Source organism: Drosophila persimilis, unplaced genomic scaffold (assembly GCF_003286085.1).
Source record: "Drosophila persimilis strain 14011-0111.01,24,50 unplaced genomic scaffold, DperRS2 tig00000000-arrow-pilon, whole genome shotgun sequence".
Taxonomy (NCBI): domain Eukaryota; kingdom Metazoa; phylum Arthropoda; class Insecta; order Diptera; family Drosophilidae; genus Drosophila; species Drosophila persimilis.
Genome location: NW_020825288.1, coordinates 26,407,716 through 26,428,224, shown reverse-complemented (window position 1 = coordinate 26,428,224; position 20,509 = coordinate 26,407,716). Strand labels below are relative to the sequence as shown.

The 20,509-nt window shown below is 42.0% G+C and overlaps 1 protein-coding gene across 1 annotated transcript in view; it reads right to left on the bottom strand.

Annotated features, from left to right (window-relative positions):
* Nucleotides 1–18,747, bottom strand: part of LOC113567376 (piezo-type mechanosensitive ion channel component) — a 29,823-nt gene extending 11,076 nt beyond the window's left edge. The window contains exons 1-12 of the mRNA XM_026995022.1: nt 18,687–18,747; nt 18,373–18,634; nt 18,096–18,319; nt 17,910–18,036; nt 17,731–17,850; nt 17,313–17,679; nt 15,627–15,824; nt 12,030–12,577; nt 11,417–11,972; nt 10,880–11,363; nt 10,012–10,810; nt 4,652–4,782 (exon numbers count right to left, since the gene is read on the bottom strand). Coding sequence (XP_026850823.1) covers nt 4,652–4,782; nt 10,012–10,810; nt 10,880–11,363; nt 11,417–11,972; nt 12,030–12,577; nt 15,627–15,824; nt 17,313–17,679; nt 17,731–17,850; nt 17,910–18,036; nt 18,096–18,319; nt 18,373–18,634; nt 18,687–18,747 — 3,877 coding nt within the window. The remainder of the gene's footprint in view (nt 1–4,651; nt 4,783–10,011; nt 10,811–10,879; nt 11,364–11,416; nt 11,973–12,029; nt 12,578–15,626; nt 15,825–17,312; nt 17,680–17,730; nt 17,851–17,909; nt 18,037–18,095; nt 18,320–18,372; nt 18,635–18,686) is intronic.
* Between the last annotated feature and the right edge of the window lie 1,762 nt (nt 18,748–20,509).

The window sequence follows — 20,509 nt, the reverse complement described above, 5'->3', positions numbered from 1 at the left end:
GGCGAGCAAGCGGCAACGCGGGCACAAGGTGGCCACCTCCCAGCCGAAGACGAGGAAGCCGAGACAGAAGGCCATGAGCGAGGTGTCCAAGAGACATCTCATTGTGGCCTTGATCGACCGCAGGGACGGGAACGGACCCTAACGTTCGATGGAGCGGGATGGCTGAACGGGGTCAAAATCCTCAAGTGTAATGACGACCCAACGCGGCAGTGGCTGGTGCAGAAGGTGCCCCTACTGGAAGCTCTGTGGGAGGGGGCCAAGCTGGAGGTGGCAGACAGGGAGCTGATCCCGTCCATACCAAAGGCGAAGGTCTTCCCCATTGCTGTCCAGGGGGAGCGAGCACTGAAGCTGCTGCAGAGGCAAAATCAAGACGTGCCAACGGCTGACTGGAAGGTTCTGCACGCCGGTAGCCTACTACCCAACGAGGGGGGCCATCACGTGATCCTCCAGATCAGCAAGGAGGCGGTGGACATCTTGTATCCCAAGTTCGGGAAGATGGCGTGGGGCGGTAGCGTATACCTACGGCTGAAAAAGCGCCACCCCGAGGACAAAGATGCGCACACCCTCCAGGCAGGTGAGGTCGAGAAGGACCTAGGTCTGGAGACCATAGTGGAGGCCGCCCAGGGTCTTGCGCTGGACGACTCGGAGGTGGAGGAGGACGCTGACCTGACAATCATAGTCAACCCGTCGTGTGAGGTTGAGTTAGCCATCCATGACACTAAGGGTGCTGCAACTCAATCTTTAAAAAGCAAGGTAGCGTCGGCGGAGCTCCTCATTGCCATGTAGCAAGGGCCCGCCGACATAGCTTTAGTCCAGGAGCCGTGGATTGCGTCGGACGAAAGTCACAAATTACAGCCTTCTCTACTCAACATCGGTGAGCAGGAACAGAACCGCCGTACTCGTACGGAAGGGAATCCATGCTCATCTTATGTCTCATTACAGCACGGATGACCTGACGATGCTGATGCTGGAGAGCGAGGAAAAACGCCTAATGGCAGCTTCCTGCTACATGGCACACGACAGGCCCGCCCCACCGGAAGAACTTAGGAGTCTGGTGACAGAAGCCGGCTCCAAAAATCTCCAACTCCTCATCGGTGCAGACGCCAACGCCCATCACAATATGTGGGGAAGCCCTGACATCAACGATAGAGGTGAGTCACTCCTAGACTTTATCTTATCCACTAACTTAGACGTAGCAAACGTGGGGGAGGAACACACCTTCGTGGATCCCACCTCGTCAAACGAGCAAGACCTAACTCTTGTCACGGGAAAGACTAGCTTGGTATCTGACTGGAGAGTCCTCAAAAGACCATCCTTCTCAGACCATAATTACATTCAGTTCAAGTGCGAATTCAAACACTCTTCGAAGATAACAGTCTATGGAAACCCCCGGAACACAAACTGGGTAAAGTTTAAAAAGACAGTTACTTCGAAGCTCGCGAATCCGGGCTCAGTGAAATCCGCGGAGGATATAGAGAAGTCCCTAAAGACCCTATCCAACGAGTTACTGAACGCCTACCATGCATCGTGCAAACCCTCGAGAACGAAGAGGAGGTCCAAGCCACTCTGGTGCAACCGAGATCTATCTCTCCAAAGGAACAACCTCAAGGAATTCTTCAAGATCGACAAAAAAGCGAACGAAGAGATTGTTAATGAGGAATATAAGATCCTACTTAGGAGCTACAAGAAGGAAATACGTAAGGCACAAAGGAACTCGTGGAGAAACTTCTGCTCCAACATCGAAAAAGTGCCCGAAACCGCTAGGCTCCGGAAGCTGCTTTCACAGCAGCCCACAGTACAGAGCCAACTAAAACTAGACAACGGACAGTGGACAGAGGGCAGTAAAGAAGCCCTAACAGCACTAATGGAGGCGCATTTCCCTGGATGCACCGATGTCACTGACGCCAAGGAGCATCAGGACCTAGCAACTGAGGAACAGCACCCCCCAATAGGTCTGTTAACCACTAAGAGAATCCACTGGGCCATAGACTCCTTCGTGGGCATAAAAGCACCAGGACTGGACGGGATATTCCCAGCCATGATGCAGTTGACCAAAGAGGTTATTACCCCATGGCTCTACGCAATATACTCAGCATGCCTAAGTACGGGCTATATCCCGATCCAATGGAGAACCTCGAGAGTTGTCTTCCTCCCTAAGACAGGAATGTGCAGCCACGTGAGTCCCAAGGATTACAGACCGATAAGCCTTACCTCCTTTATACTAAAAACACTAGAAAAGCTGTTGGATTTACACATCAGGAATGAGGTAGGGGGACTGATGTCAACAAACCAACACGCCTACACCAAGGGGAAATCAGTGGAGACGGCACTACACTCGCTAGTAGCCACCATTTAGAGCGCCCTTCACAACAAAAGGTATGCTTTGGGAGCATTTGTGGACATCTCAGGAGCATTCAACAACGTGGCCACAACCGCAATAACAAGTCGCCTAGAAGCGAATAGCATACACCCTGCAATCAACATATGGACGGGCTTATGTCCATCGACATAATGGAACGTATACTCACGGAGATACGTGAGTGGTCGGAAGAGGTAGGACTCAGTATCCTCATAACCTCATCCTCTTTACCAAGAGGTACAAGGTACCGATATGGACCCCCCGGAAATTGACCAAACTAGGCTGACTCCAAAATCACAGGTGAAGTACCTAGGCACAGTACTGGACAGCAAGCTGGCATGAAGGCCCAAATGTAGTGGAAAGGGTGAAGAAGGCTATGCATACAAGAAGATGCTCAGCAGCACATGGGGCCTGTCACCTGCTCTAATGCACTGGATCTACATCTCAGTGGTGCGACCAACTCTGCTGTATGGAGCCTTAGTGTGGTGGCAGGCTACTGAAAAGAAGACATACCATAAGCTTATGGAAAAGACTCAGCAACAGGCTCTGCTCTGTATTACAGGGGCGCTGAGGTCAACCCCAACAAAAGCACTCGAAACTGTACTCGGAATCGACCCGGTGGACATTCACGCTCGCCTGATTGCAGGAAAGGCAGCACAACGCCTTATAGCATCAGGAAATCTATCGCCACAAGGATACGGGCACAGTTCAATTGGCAGGGGCATGACCAGATCAACTGATTACATGACCCCCCAAACTTGCCTTGTCGTCAAAACAACCACATCTTTGGGACCCGAAGACTGGAAAATTGGAAGGGACCAAACTGAGCACCTCAATATATACACAGACGGCTCCTAGACGGACGGAGGAGTAGGAGCGGGCCTATACTATACAGACCCTGAGATAAGGCTGTTGTATAAGCTACCGGACCAATGTAGCATATTCCAGGCAGAAGTTTTTGCCATCGGGAAAGCAGCGGAGGTCGCTCTCCGCACAGAACGAGCACACGATGCGGTTAACCTATTCGTCGACAGCCAAGCGGCGATAAGATCCATGCAGTCGTCCGCGGTCAGTTCCAGAAGTGTCTTGGCGAGCAGGGAGGCATTAGACATCCTAAGCACGACAAAGACATCTTGGGGTTCTATTGGGTTCCCAGCCACCAGGGCATCGAAGGAAACAAAGCGGCGGACGTACTAGCTAAGGAAGGCGTCGGGCTGGAGGAGGAGGAGGAGAACCGAGAACGTGCCTGTCTCCCTTAGAACGCTGCAATGCGATCTAGAGAAGTAGGCTAGAACACAGACTGATAGCAGGTGGAGTAGTAACACCACCTGCAGAACCTCGAAGATAATGTGCAAGGAACGCAACGAGAAACTTAGCCTCTACCTACTGCACCTACCACGAAAGGACTGTAGATTGTTAGTGGGAATACTTACAGGTCACTGTCTGGCTGCTGCACATGCAGCAGAGGAAATGTGATGAACCTGGGGCTATCGAAACCCTGAAACATCTCATCTGCTACTGTCCGGCTCTCTCAAGGGCAAGGAGGAGATACCTGGGCGCCCCAGTGCTGGCATCACTGGAAGATGGCTCCTGTGGACGCCACAGGAACTGCTGGCCTATGCTAAAAACACCTCGATTCTCGGGGACTTTAAAACCCTTAAACACTCCCGCGACGGTTCATACACCCCCCTATCCGGATAACTAAGGGCCAGATTGGCCTATGCGTGGCCCCGCTGAGGGCCGTCCGGATTAACCTAACCTAACCTTACCTAAAGCCGCCTATGCTACGTGTGTGTCAGAGAGAGACAGGGCGAGAAAAAATGAAATTGTTTTCTTGATGCTGGCTATAATAATAATACGATCCAATTCAGATTCTGCAGTCTAAAAGATATAGTCATTCTCTACGATTCTGCGTTTTGGGTTTCTCGTATCTCTAAAATTGTGGATGCCACAGATTTTCGTCTTTTGTGGGGGCGGAAGTGGGCGGGGCGAAGTTTTGAAATATTTTTGTAGCAGTGACATATCACAGAAATCTGGATCCAAAGATCGATGCTCTAGCTCTTAGAGTCTTTGAGCACTAGGCGATGAAGGGGACGGACAGACGGACGGACAGACGGACAGACAGACATGGCTCAATCGACTCGGCTATTGATGCTGATCAAGAATATATGTACTATTTGGGGTCGGAAACGATTCCTTCTGGACGTTACACACATCCACTTTTACCACAAATCTAATATACCCCAATACTCATTTTGGGTATCAGGTATAATTAAGAAATAATAAACTTACTTGTAAAATTCTTTCGATTACTTGCACGAATTCGTTCCATTTTAGCCTTTACGCTCTCCAAAACGTTCTTCTCATATTCACGACGGTCATAAATCTGCTTGTAGTGCAAGTTTTCAATTATAGAAGCCCCCCTGTAATTGCAATTTTTATAAATAAAGTTGAAATTATGTTAAGCGAAAGGTTATGAAACGGTCGGATGGTTTATCTTTGCCTTATCACTACCGGTTTGTTTGTAGGGGGGCGGATCGAGAAGCTGCTATCCGGCGTCGAATGGCAGTATGTATCCAAATGAAGAAGTCAGAGTGTGGTTCCAATAAATATGTTCCATGCATTTGAGAATTAGCGAGAATAAGTGAAAGACGGCAGCTTGTAGCGGGGGTGGAATCGTAACTGGTTCTCGCTTACATGCAAAGACTATGGTGAGCGACGTGCGGATCGTAAGAGAGCAGAGAACCGGGAGAGCTAGGGCGAGGCAGAGGGCGATGTAGCTGGCAGTTAACTGAGCGGTTCCCAGCAGCGATAACAGGCTGTTAACCTGGGGTACTAACAGGGCGGTTGCCCTTTAACAGCTGCTGGCCTGAACACGGTTAATTGGATTTATTTCTTGCCCTGCAGCTATCGACTCCATTGAAGACGCATACGTTTAATAAAGTAAGTCCAGTATAAATAACATAATTAATTAATTAAATATTTATATTTAATTAAGCCCAATTATATCGAAAATATACTGAAACATCCGTATTTGGAAAAAGACTGCAGCATGTTGACTTGTTGACAAAAATTGTTCGATTTGGTTCGTTTCATTTACGCTTTCCAAAACTTTCTTCGCATAAGCCATAAGCAAATATTGGAATATTTTTCTACTCTAAGTTGTCATCCCTCACCGATGGAAGTCAATCCGCCGTCATCCGCCCATATAAATATTGTATCCTTGAAAACCCAAACCTCCGATACTATAAGATCGTATTCAGTTACCCCTAGAATGGTCTGAAAACTCTGGCTACAACTCTATGCGGCAAATCATCCCGATGGTAGGGCTCATGAAGGTACTGGAATTCTGATCAAGCGTCGCCTCAGGCATTATCTGTTACCATCAGTTGCTACAACCTATCTACATGCAACATTAATTCATTTCGAAACTCAAAGTGGTAAATTAAACCCACCCGCTGCGTTGGGCACTACGCTCGTCCGTTTCCGGAGCAACATTTTTAGAATTCGTCAACCTATTAGGGGACCGCTTTATAGCAGCTGGTGAATACAATGCCACCTTATTACATGTCCTAGGATACAGGGCGACACGAAAGAACCGTCACTCGCCGTAACTGCACACACCGGTGGAATCCGCTAATCGCCTGTAGCACCTGATGGCTGCAGACCAATATTGAATTTCCTTATTGGAATTGCCTTCTACCGAGTAAAATTTCTGACCAAGTAGGTTCTCTTTCGTAGTGACCAGACGTGATTTTGCTTTGCGCTCCGCTTTTTAAACCCGATACTCAAAATGAGTATTGGGGTATATTAGATTTGTGGTAAAAGTGGTAGGTGCAGCAGGTAGTGGCTGAGTTTGTCATTGCAGTCCTTGCACATGATTTTCGAGGTTCTGCAGGCGGTGGTACTCCTCTAGAGTCTAGAGGACGCTTTGCAGCGTTCTAAGGGAGACAGGCACGTTCTCGGTTCTCGTATTTGCCAGCCCGACGCCTTCCTTAGCTAGTACGTCCGCCGTCTCGTTTCCTTCAATGCCCTGGTGGCTGGAAATCCAGTAGATCCGCACTGACTTTGTCGTGCTTAGGGTATCTAGTGCCTCCCTGCTCGCCAAGACATTTCTGGAACTGACTGCGGACGACTGCGTGGATCTTATCGCCGCTTGGCTGTCGACGAATAGGTTGACCGCATCGTGTGCTCTTTCAGTGAGAAGAGCGACCTCTGCTTCTTTCCTGATGGCAAAAACCTCTGCCTGGAATATGCTACAATGGTCCGGTAGCTTATATGACAGCCTTATCTCAGGGTCTGTACAGTATAGGCCCGCTCCTACTCTTCCGTCCATCTTGGAGCCGTCCGTATATATATTGAGGTGCTCCGTTTGGTCTCTTCCGATTTTCCAGCCTTCAGGTCCCAAAGATGCAGTTGTTTTTACGTCGGGGCATGTTTGGGGGGTCATGTAATCAGTTGATCTGTTCATTTCCATTCCAATTGAACTATGCCCTTATTCTTGTGGCGACATATTTCCTGAAGCGATGAGGCGTTGTGCTGCCTTTCCTGCAGTCAGACGGGCGTGGATGTCTAGGGGTTCGATTCCAAGTAGGGTTTCGAGTGCTTTTGTTGGGGTTGACCTCAGCGCCCCTGTAATACAGAGCAAAGCCTGTCGCTGAGTCCTTTCCATAAGCTTATGATACGTTTTCTTTCCAGTTGCTTGCCACCACACTAAGACTACAGCAGAGTTGGTCGCACCATCGAGATGTAAATCCAATGTATCAGAGCCGGAGACAGGCTCCATGTGCTGCTGAGCATCTTCTTGGATGCATAAAGCGCAATGGTGGCCTTCTTCACCCTTTCCAATACATTGGGTTTCCATGCCAGTTTACTATCCAGTACTGTGCCCATATATACTCTTGATCAATATCAGCATCAATAGCCGAGTCGATTGAGCCCTGTCTGCCGTGACGAGTTTGTTTCAAAATTTCGGCCACCCCCTTCCGCCCCCGCAAAGGACGAAAATCTAGGGATATTCACAAATCTCAGAGACTATTAACGCTAGAGCAACCAAATCTGGTATCCGCACTTCTGTTAGATCTCACTATAAATCGTATATCTCAAAATTTCGCCCTACACCCTTTCGCCCCCACAAAGGGCGAAAATCTGTTGCATCCATAATGTTGCATATTCGAGAATGCTGCTGAATCTGGATCAGATCGGATCATTTTTATAGCCAAAAGGAACAAATCAATTTGCAGTGGCTACGCAGCGCCCGACGTCACGCTCAGACTGACTGACTGCGGTGTCCGCCTCAACGCACAACGTTCCCCCTCGTTCTTGTCTTGTCCAATGGTTTTTTGAAGCTATAGAGGGAAACTAGAGGAATCTTGTACTTTCTACAAGAAGAGCACTAGTTCCTTTTTAGAAGGCCTAACATTTAGTCCGCATTTGTCAGCCTATATTTGTACTTGCACTCATATAGCGTCTGTGAAAATCTATACCAGATAATACTATGGCAACATCATCCGCATACGATACGAGGATCCGCCTGAGGTTCGGGAATTGAACTGGACACGGTAGAGGGAAGCAGAATACAGTTTCCACGTAACTATGATTCGAATAGCAGTTTTCTTCAAGGACGCTTCAAGATACTATGTTCCTCTTTATCTTTTAAGAGGCAAGTATAAGGTTCAGGACCTGGCTTCGATTTTTAATGATAAAATTTACATAAATTCCTCAAAATTACCATCTGCGAGGTCAGTAGAAAACTGAAAAGGTATCCACCCTTTTCTTAAGTGTCATTGCTTCCCCACTGACAGTTCTGCGGGTTTTTTTTAAGACCTACACTCGGGCTCTCTGCCTGGTAGGGACGTCCCCCCATCCTACGGCCTCCAGGCCTTGACTCCTGGATAGTCCTTTCATAGAGCCGCTATCGTTTCCATATTGCCGCCGAGCCACCGAGCGATGGAATTCACTTTTTTTTATGCCACTTCCTGACTGCCCTTGGAGCCCCTATTTAGGACTCCCATTAGGTCAATACCCCTCGCTACATCGGCAAATGAGAAAGCCTTACGTTAAGGCGGTAGGCTATGGTAGCCTCCCCAAGCTCACTTGGACCTGTACAGAGAAAAGTCCCTTTTTCCATCGATTAGGCCATATCGATCTCGAGACTTTACAGGAGATGGTTTGCTGCCATCTCCTGTTTGCATTTTGCTCGAACAATTCATGCATGAGAACCTTCCACGTCGCCAAAAGCATCGCTTCTGGCTCCCTCTCCGATAAGAGAGGAATATTAATACCCTGCCTGGCTAGCTCGTCGTCGGCGTCGTTTCCCTCGATGTCCCTGTGGACGGCAACCCATATAAGGAAGAGATCTAACTGCTCTGTGATCTCATGGAGAGACCTTCGGCAGTCGTTTACAGTCGCTGAATTCGACGATATTTAGCCTAAAGCTTTAAGCTTTAATAGCCGCTTGGCTGCCCAAGAAAACGCACACTAAATGCGTGTCCAGAAGAAGTTTGGAGACAATAGAAATGGTCTCCTGGATGGCCACAACCTCCGCTTGGAACACACTACAGTGATCCGGGAGCCTGAAGCAATGACTGATGTTTAGCTCGCTACAGTAGACTCTGCCTCCTACGCGGCTGTCTAACTTTGAGCCATCAGTGTAGAAGTTGACCGAATTTGCAGGTCCTGGTTCGTCCATCTCCCAGTCCTCCCTAGTTGGGATGGCACAGATTTTCGTCCTTTGTGGGGCCAGGAGGGGGCGGGGCGAAATTTTGAAATGTACTTGTTACAGAAACATATTACATAAGTCTGGATACCAAATGTCGTTTGGTATCGGCGGTCCCTGAGCACTCGGCGCTTATAGGGACAGACGGACAGATATGACTTAATCGACTCGGGTATTGATGCTGATCAAGAATATATATACTTTGTGGGGTCGAAAACGCTTCATTCTGGACGTTACACACATTTATTTTCACCACAAATCTAATACACCCCTATATTAATTTTGAGTATCGGGTATAACAAATTATAAAAATACGTAAAGCCGTGTTATAGGAGTTCACGACACGTGAAAATATATTTTTTTATAACGCAAAATGCGGCAGAAGTTTTGGTCAAATGGCTGCACCTTAGCACCTTTCTAAATATATTCAACAAAAACCACCGCCACACGAGATGTATATATATAAAGAAGATTTATTATGTGGTGCTGAGAGTCACAACCGTTAGTGAGAATACTCACGGGTAGCTGAATAAGCCTTATAAAAGTCAGCAGCTACAGCAAATTTTAGGAACCCTTTCATCGGCAAGGAAAAGACGCTTCGGCGTGACGGTTTTGCCTTCGTTAATGCCTCCTACAGATCGCACAGAGAGTTACAGATCGGATTCTGCGAACCATACTTATACAGGCAGTCAATTCTATTGTATGTATTGCTTATAGCTGTAAAAAACATAGCCTTAAATCGTCTCTCTATCGCTTTTTAGGGAATTTATTTATGCGAATACGTTTTAGAATCGTATTAAAAATAATGGTAACTGTGCTGCTTAATTTATATATTTAAGTCGGCGATCGACAAGGAGCTTTCTCATGTGAAAGTGTGAAAGTGTAAAGAAGCAAATGGGAAGAAATAGCTTAACAACTTTTAGAGGACACTTACCTCGAAGCAAGTATAGTATTAGCTTGTGTATCCATTATAATATGACAAAAGTAGTATGACCGGAAAATTCGATGTTGAAATATAATAAATGCAAAAATAATCGCATGCCAGACCAAAGTATTCTTGAAGATAAGTTTTTTTGGACCATAGTGGAAGTCTTCATCTCTTGAATTAATCTCATTAGATACGTTATATTGATCGGACTTTTGCAGGGCGAATGATCTATCATGGTGCAATACTGTAAAAAGGGCATTTAGAAATGGCTTATCTATTGCCTTAATTGTATTTTCTAGTACAATAATGCTGACTTTAACAACAATATTTAAAATATTAAATGCAATGAGACAGTTCCAGCGACAGATAATATAATGAATATTTTGCAAGTACACTTCCGATCCCTGCAATAGAAATACCAAAGCAAATATAATGTAGCCCAATGAAAGAATATCCATACTGCATACGCCTCCCATGAAAACTATAGCAAGTGTTATCCAAAAAAAACCGCAAAATACAGCAGTTTTTAAAACATCTGCATAGTTTCGCACATATGAACAAAAATCATGTGTTGGATTTTCAAAATACACATGTCCAAGCTTTGCTATATTATATACTACGTTTTTGTTATCACCTCCACGGTATGAGCCATCAATATGATGAATTTCGGCCTTAAACGATTTACGCTGCCGTGAAATTAGCAAAAGAACAATAAAATCGAGCATAAGTTTTGATTTGTAGAAAAGTTTTGTTGAGGTATCCAACATTTTCCAAATAGTATTTGTAGAATTTGCATACGGGGAATCTTTCGATGACACTACAAAGACAATTGATAAATCTGTATTTATTTAAACTAAATCATTAATGTTCTTACCAGCACAGAGATTTGGTGGAAAATTAAGAAGATATAAGTACTGCACAAATATAGAAAGCACAAAGTACAGCTGCAAAATTTCCCATATTCGTGCACATTGCATTCGATTCAGGCTAAGTAATAATATAAGCCAAACTGCATAAGTCAGTGCAAGCAAATCGCGCCTAAGAGCAATAGTGGAGACTATTCCAATGAGTGTAATCTCTAGTCCAAATTTAAAATAACCATAGTTTAACAGATATTTGATAAGGCCTGCAAAATCACGCTCAGCATCTTGTCTACTTATTTTTGGAAACAATACTTTGCGCTCTTTGCGTTTGAACATTGAGTATCGTATAAGATGATCCCTGAGCTTAACAACTGCATGCAATGAAGTAACGATCATATAAACGATATACGGCGATAAGTACCGCAAAAGCGAACTAAATGTTGGATCCATTTTGCTTAAGCCCATCCATTCCGCAAAATTTACAGTGTTGTTTTTCTATAAATAAGTTAAATAAGTTCAGTTCAAATTCGTTACACTTACATCATTACACATTTATAATCGTATTGACTCTGATCCAGGTACTTTATTTGATAAATCATTTTCATGAGAACCAACACCGAAACCCAAAATGTCACAACTCTGAAAATTACACGTCTTAAGAAGCGATTAACACATACGCTTATTAATGAAAGTAAAACTAAAAAGAAATTAAAAAAGCAAACTTCGGAAATAGCACAATAGAATGACGTCAGTATCACCGCTTTTATCATATGCATTTCCAAAAATCCCCAAGTAATCAGTTTGCCTGGCCTAAACCATCGTCGACCTTTGGAGCGCAGCTTTCTATATCCGGCGGAAAAAAATACTTTCCATGACTGCTTGTATGTATCAAAGACCTTTTGTGGAGTATTACTTCCTACGTTAAACGTCATGATTGAACCACGGATCTTTTGATCAGTTGGTTTTGGGCGTCGAACTGAATCCATAAAAAGACGGTGAAAATAATGTAGCTGAACCACAGTAAATATAACCGTTAATGTGGGTATAAGGAGATGTAAAAACAGTTCTTTCGTCTGATAGCGGCGCAGGCCAATATCATTTTGCCTATTTTTGTTACCAAGAGTGAACAAAAATTAAAAAAGAAAACCGTGTTTGACTCACAATGTTGGCTGCACATTTAAAAACTGGTGCCAATAGTAATCAAAATTGTCGAATTGATATGTATAAATAACTGTCAGTATTGACATCGCATAGAAAATAAGAAACATCCAATATCCATAGAGAAATTTAATCCAAAGTTGAAGAGACATCTGGAAGACCATCAAAAAGAGAAGAAAGAGTGACATGTAGCAAATCCGAAAACCAGTCATGACACGATCAATCATTGCACATAAGAATATTAAAAATATCAACAGCCACATCCATATCCGCGTTATAAAATTTGTAACACTTTTGAAAATAAATACGATGAGTCGTGGTGCTTGTGATTTTTCAAAAAGCAAGTGCTCAGAACGTGAGTGATGAGGTCCAAAGATTTGCTGAAGGAGATCACTTTGCGTCCTATCCTCAGCTTTTTCCTTGAAATACTGACGAGATGTTATCCAAAAAGTAAATAGAAATCCAGTCTTCACTGTTAAAGGAATCCACGGTTGACTGCCTTTATTTTGCGGATGAACAAAGCCAATTTGTTCCAGATTAAAGCCACAACTCTAAAAAACAACAGAAGGAATTTATTTAATATCTTCTAATATACAAAATTCTCTTGTCACAAATTATTAAAATTAATTCAGATTAATTAGTTTTAAGGCATAGCATCGTGGGAAGCGCTCATCGCCATCTGGACCTGCAGCACCTGTAAAGCCCAGAATATTGTTACTGCGATTACCAAGGTAATCTCGCTAATCTGAGCCGATAGCATTTACTGTAAATGTGGCGTCATGAAATTCAAAGAAAATGTTATGAAAAATATTAAATTGAATAAAACATTTTCATACACATATGAAATCACCATAGACCGAAACAAAAATTCGGTCCTGGCGTTTGAATGTTGTGTATGAAATCATTATTCATTTCATCACGGAAGCGAAAACATCTAAAAAAAAAAAACTTATAATCGAAAGCACGTAACATTTCAGGAAAATCGGTCGAGCCATTTCGGAGAAGTTCAATAACAAACATTGTAACCTGAGAACTTAATATATTTGAGCAATGCCAATAAGACGCAGTGGGGCCAATTTGAGTCGAAAAACGATCAAGTCCAGAACCATACGAGACATAAGGATAGGTATAGATATAGATAGATATAATTTCAGGTGAACAAATCCATGAAAACAATGCAGATGAGGGTGGTGGAGTTACGTGAATCACAATCGCAAAAAGCGTTCGATGTCTTTCGTAGATCAGACCCGTCTTTGTTTTTCGCTCCACATATTTTTCTTTTGTTTTGCATAAACAGCCGATGTTTCATAAAAAAAACTTTAATTAACTTCCTAACCAGCCTTCAATTCTATTCCGCGAGTGCATGCCTTTTGATTTGTTTTAAAACATTATTTATATAACTTCTAATTTTTCGGCGTCGGCTTGTCGTGTTTTTGTTGTTGCCGTGAGTACGCCTTACATTGCATTACAGATCTCGTCTTGTAGCTTTGGTTGTTTTATCACTCTCTCCCTATCACCTCAACTTTAATAACTGTTCTTTCTCTCTCGCTCTCGTAACTTTCTGTTCAGTAGCTCTCTCTCTCATTAGCTGCTTCTGCAACTGTTCTCCTCTCCTCATAGTAGCGTTTGTCTGGCTCAATTGTTTTATAGCCATTTGTTTTGAAATATTATTATTTTGTTCAAATTTTTTATTATGGAGTTTTCTGTTGTATGTGCCAAAAAATCCTGTCGGAAAGAGATCACCCATGTTCAGCCGAGTATCCCCTGATGGCTCTGCCATAGCGTAGTGCCCGCAAAATGCGCTGGGTTTACGGGCCTCGTCGGCGCTGCCATATCAAAACATAATGGCTTGCACTACAGTTGTGAGGCATGGTCATATTTATGAGGCAGACGTGGAAGGGCTTTAAGGAGCTGACCGTTGGCTTTAACAAGCAGTACGATCGGCTCCTAGCCATGGAGTCTCAATTTGGCAGTCTGCAACTGCTGAATGAGTCTCCGAGGCGTAAAAGGGTCACTCCGCGGGATCTGCAAGTGCCAACCGTCACTCTGCCGCTCCAAGAACAACGACCACTGGTGGCAGTCCCACCAAAACGACAAGTTTTTGTTTCACGGCTGGCCCCTAACCTCACATCTAAACAAAATAAAAGCCGTGGGTTTAAAGGTGGAGAAGTTTAATTTCTCTTATGCCAGGGAGATAGCTTCATTTAAAATAGGTGTCTCCCAAACTGATTTTAACACCATTTGCTCTGGAAAATTTTGGCCAGAGCATTTGGTAGTGAGGGAGTTCACGGCTAAGAAGAAGAATAGGCCCCCCATAACTCTTAAAAATCATCCCAATGTACCATCCTCAAATCCTTTTACCCTTCCAAAAAACTAACTTCTCTTTTAGTAACCTATCAGAATGTTAGAGTCTTACTTAGTAAGCTCAGCATTCTTTTCCGGGATAGTGTTGCATTTGCTTCCCACATTATTGCGTTTACTGAAACCTGGTTAAAGCCGAACATTCGTAGTTTCGAGGTTTTGGCAGGTCGGTACACAACTTTTAGAAAGGACTGTTCGTCTCGACGTGCAGGAGGGGTTCTGACTGCAGTGGACTCTAACTTCATGTCGGAACACTTCACAGTCTAGGTTCAACATGAACTGGAATTCCTCTGTGTAAAACTGATTTTCCCACTTTCGCTATATTCATTACTTGCTCGTATATTCCGAAAGTAGGGTGGTAGGCGTCTTCAGGTATAGTGAGCGGAAGGGCTCGGGTTAACAACACTATGGTCGGATCCGATACAAAGCATAGATCAAGCAATCGAAGCAAGGAATCTTTCACATGATTGACTTGAGACAGGGACAGGTCAAGCAAGACGTCAACGAAGTCAACGTTCCGACGTGAAGTAAGAGTCCACTGCAATTAGAACTTAGAATTAGACAATTAGAAATAATGTTTTCCGGCTAATACGATTCCTTGAGGCCTCTATCTTTTATTCTTTATTTATTTTACTGACTAATATATAATATGGCGAAAAGGAAAAATTATTCCTCTCACTGAAACATCTTTTTTTCAAATATAGATTCAAACTCAACACTCCGTGTGATATTACAGGAGTCTTTAAGGGTCAAGAATATATGTATATACTTAATTATCGTCGCAAATGCTTACAGCTGGGTGTGACACACATCTACTCTCACCATAAATCTAATATACACCTATACTCTTTGAGTATCGGGTATAAAAAACCATGTGGCCTCTTTCCTGCTCTAATTCACTGGATATACATGCCGATGGTGCGCCAACCATGCTATATGGAATCTAGGAGGGAATGTAGCTATGCTAAGAAGACGGGTTATAATAAATTAATGGAAACACCCATTGGCACGCTCTGTTATACCTCACGGGAGCACTGAGAGATAAAGGTTAAGCTCGACTGGCCATGGTCATGGTTAGATTATTGGACGCCGATAGTCAGGTATCGAAATTATCTGCCGAAAGGGCAGACATCAATGGCTGAATATACCTCATTGGTGATACTGAGTTGTAGAACAATCCATAAAATACCCGGACCATGGTTCTTTACGAAAACACCGTGAAATATTCGTGAAACATACCGTCACTTTAGTGGGCAACTCCTCCTCATAAATATTCATTCCATATATATACTGAGTAATCACTAGGAACTCGGCAAAAAGTACGACAAAAAAGCTGGAACGCATCATTGAACGCCGTTGATTTGGTATCATCCAAAGAATATTTGCCCAAATGAGTAACACAAATGTCAGCCAACTATGATAAACAATTGACCAAATCTGTAATGATAAAATGGGGGTTTAACTTATTGCTTTGTATATCTACAATCCAGTGGTTAAAAATATCAAATAAAAGCAGATTAAGATTTCGTTTGTTAAATCCTTATGAGTTGCTTATGAAGTGCTTATGTATATGTTATAGGAGACAAGGCGGCATCGACGGCATCTATAAAGTATAATGCTGATCAATAATATATGTGTGGGCATTTCCGCCAAATGGTCCACCATGTCAAAAAATATTACAAGTCAATACAAAACTGATTTACATATACTTTTTCTTAGTTATTATTTTCTAAATTTATGGAATGGTATTATCCAAATTTATCCATTTGACATACAATTTTAATAAATTTGATGTGCAAACCTATTAAAACCTACTCCCTTTTTCAGTATTTTTATACCCGATACTCAAAATGAGTATTGGGGTATATTAGATTTGTGGTGAAAGTGGATGTGTGTAACGTCCAGAAGGAATCGTTTCCGACCCCAGAAAGTATATATATTCTTGATCAGCATCAATAGCCGAGTCGATTGAGCCCTGTCTGTCTATCTGTCTGTCCGTCTGTCCGTCCGTCCGTCTGTCCGTCCCCTTCAGCGCCTAGTGCTCAAAGACAATAAGATGTTTTGGATCCAGACTTCTGTGATATGTCACTGCTACAAAAATATTTCAAAACTTCGCCCCGCACACTTCCGCCCCCACAAAAGACGAAAATCTGTGGCATCCACAATTTTAAAGATACGAGAAAACCAAAAACGCATAATCATAGAGAAAGGCCGTATCTATGTTACTGCTGAACCTGGATCAGATCGGATAATTTTTATAGCCAAAAGGAAGAAATCTATTTGCAGTGGACTGATTTTCTGTCTCTCTCGCACGCACTCTTTGTCGTGACGTTCAATATTAGCGGCGTCTGCCGGAGGAGAGCCATACCGACTAATTATCGGGTATAAAGGTACAGTTGCGGTCTCCGCAGCAACTCACAACGTTCCCCCTCGTTAACGCTTCCTACACTTACACGAGTTTAACTTTATAATTTGACGCCTATACTCTTTGAGACCGAGTATAGAGTATACACATATGTCGGAAATAGGTAGGAAAATGGTAAACTCTTTTATAGCAAACCAAACCACTGGACCAATACCTACCAAAACATATTAGACCAATATCAATCTACATGATGCGGTCGACGAAATTAATTTTCGTTCATTTACTTTTATCGGGTGTGTTCAAAACAATGAAATATCTTAACCTTACTGTGCTAAAATTCGTTTACTGTCCAACAAGTTATGATTGAAATCTTTCTCGCCGATCGAAAAAATAGGACTACTCAGTTTTTAAAATAGTACTTCGGTAAATATGCAAATATATACATATGTACATATGTGTGATTACATTCAAATATAACAGAACTAATATTTTTACATTAGACCGCAACGCAAGCAATGCCGAAAGTAACTGCGTAACGTAACTAAGTAAGTAACACTTACCATCATAATTGTATTCATCAAAATGTAGCTATTCTTATAAATAACGGACGTGATATCAAAAAGCATATAAAAAAATTGTTCCAGCATTGATGGTTGCGCGTTAGGCGATATTAATTCATTACTTTCATGTACGGTTTGCTTTTGAGATGGTATATCATTGGGCTTCGGTCCTAAGTTCATACGTATACTGTTAAAAGTAAGCTCATATTGTGCACGGTGAATAAGGTTGAGGGTTGTTACAAAATAGGCCAGCATCAAAGCTACTGGGCTTAGATATGAATCCACATTCAATTCCTGATTAAATTCGATTATTTTTCCATTATTGTTATGCTCGGAAAGCCGAAGTAAAATCTCCATTCCCATAATGCTGTTGGCTTAAAATTAATATTAAGATCATCTTTCCCCTTTTACCTCTTACCGAGACCAAATTGTATTGGTGTTGATTAATTTTTGTACTACTGGCAATTGACAGCCAATAATAAATGTTATATGAAGTGACAGAGCAATGACCATAAATATAAGAGGGTAATGCATTCCGCTATATGTTAAAGAGTCAAGAAATATATTAACAAAAAAATTGTTTCGATATAAATGTACCGGTGCAATTGACGGTAAATCGCCCAATAGGTCCCAGCTATAATGAACATCAGAAAATATAGGCTTCCGGGTAGGGATGGTCTTAAAGTAGCAGCGAAGTAGAGTACAATGAGAGAAAAAATTGGAGCTGTCAGATTATATACATTATTATTTGTATGCTAATAAAAGAGAGATCACTATATTTACATGTTTTGAGTATGGATCGAATATAAACAATAATTAACAGTCGATTCATTTCGGCCATTTTTAAACTACCGCTGGTTTCCCTATTCTTCCGACTAATTTCCTCTTCTTCATCTTGAAAATGCATTCTCTGTTTCTTAGCAGAAATTTTTGCAAAAATAAATAAAGCCAGAGTACATATAAATATAAATATGTCTGGAAGTATCCACTGCATAACGGTGATCAGTCTATGGAGTATCATTTAGCTTAAATATGAAAAAAAAAGTTGAAAAAATCTTACCGAAGTCGCTTAAAATAGATAAAGCCAACTTGACGCAAAATAAAAACTTGTTCTATGCTCAAGTCCAAGTGAAAATGAAATAAATTGACCAAATTAATTATAATATGCCCAATTATAAACAAAACACTTAACACACACAGAACTATTAAATATGCATGTAACATTGTACGTTGTGTACGACTCTTGGTTTGCAATAGCCACGGCGACATAAAGAACATGAAAAGGTAGACAAATGACAAACCAACTGGGCGAACCAGGGATACTATTTTGAAAGGGTTATCAGTTTTATTCTTTTATAAACTTATCTAACTTACCAATGATTAAAGTCACCGGTAACAAAATGCGTACTAGCATAAGTAATACCAACTCCGCCATTTTCTAGACTTAGTAAAATTATTCCGGAGCAGAATCAAATAAAAGTCAAATTGATTGACAGTTTTTGAATAGTCATCTTTAATTTAATGTCAACTCTTGGTAATACAACAAGTAAAAACATATACATACATAAGTAGAAATGATTAAGGGAGTGTGCTGAAGACTGAAGACGAAAAAAAATATATCGTTAAAGAAGATAGTAACTAAAAGTAAGCGCGAACAAGACATCGACGGTTAATACGATAGAATCTCATCAACGTTCATTTTGATGCATTCAAGTTGAACATATTTGCATGCACGAATGCCATGAGATGTCCAAATATCATCACGAGAGTGATGTACACGAGAGTGCGAGAGTTTGTTAATAGTGCAGGCAGGTATTCTCCTATATATGTATATATCATCCACAGTAGTGATGCCAGCCAGAATTAAATACGTGCAATAGTACAACGTTTTTTACATCGTTATAAGTTTTATTTTACAACAAAAACTATTCAGCTTCAACATTTTTTGAAACTTATATAATACATTCTGAGCTCCGTCTATCCTCTTCCCGGTTAATGTTTAATAGCTGCTTCTGTACCGCACCATCTGTTAAGTCTCTTTCTCTCTTTTCACTAAAGAAGTATAATTTAGACGCTTTATCTCCCTCACTCCTCCACGAAGCGACACACTGGGCGAGTGAAGTCAGCCACGGAAAATTATTTTCTTCATTCCGGCTTACATTAACGATCGGATTAATTAATTTTACAATCTGTTATATAATATATGTAATTTGTTGTGGTTTTTGGTTTTTTGTTTTTCCGTCCCTCTAAAAATACTACACCTAATTTATATTAATTACGTGCCAAAAATTTTAAGCAAACTTTTTATACCCGATACTCAAAATGATTATTTATTTATATAATTTTATATATTATTTATATAATTGATTTGTGGTGAAAATGGATGTGTGTAACGTACAGAAGGAATTGTTTCCGACCCCATAAAGTATATATATTCTTAATCAGCATCAATAGCCGAATCGATTGAATCCTGTCTGTCTATCCGTCCCTATGAGCGCCTTGTGCTCAAAGACTATAAGAGTAAGAGCAACGACATTTTGTATCTGGACTTCGGTAATATGTCACTGCTACAAGAATATTTCAGAACTTCGCCCCGCCCACTTTCGCCCCACAAAGTTCAAAAATCTGTGGCATCCACAAATTCAAAGATACGAGAAAACTGAAAACGCAGCATCGTAGAGGATGAGTATATGTTCTAGAGTGTAAAATCTGAACCAGATCATATAATTATTATAGCTAGAATCAAGAAAACAATTTCATTTTTTCTCTCCCTGTCTCTCTCTAACACACAGGTTTCATGGTCGGTTTTGCCAATTGCAAAATATGAGTTCAAGGATCTCAGAACCTATAAGAGCCAGAGAAACCAAATTTGGTATCCACACTCCTGTGATATCGGACCTTGACCGATTTGTGTCAGAATTTCTCCATGGAGAGTTCAAATAACTCCCGAAAGTCTCCTCTAGCATAATTTTCTTGTAGTTTCGCTTAAAAAAAGTCTAACCACTCATTATATTTAGAACGGTTAAAGTGCGCTTCCACATTTTCTAGACCGGATTGTATTTTTGAAAGTTCCAGACTTCTCCAAGTATCCTAATGCTTTTTAAAAAGGGAAATATCTGGACTTCTTGCTATTTGCGCAACATTTACTTCAAACACACCATCTAGAGCTGGTAAAAGCTTTCCATCCCAGTGCAGAC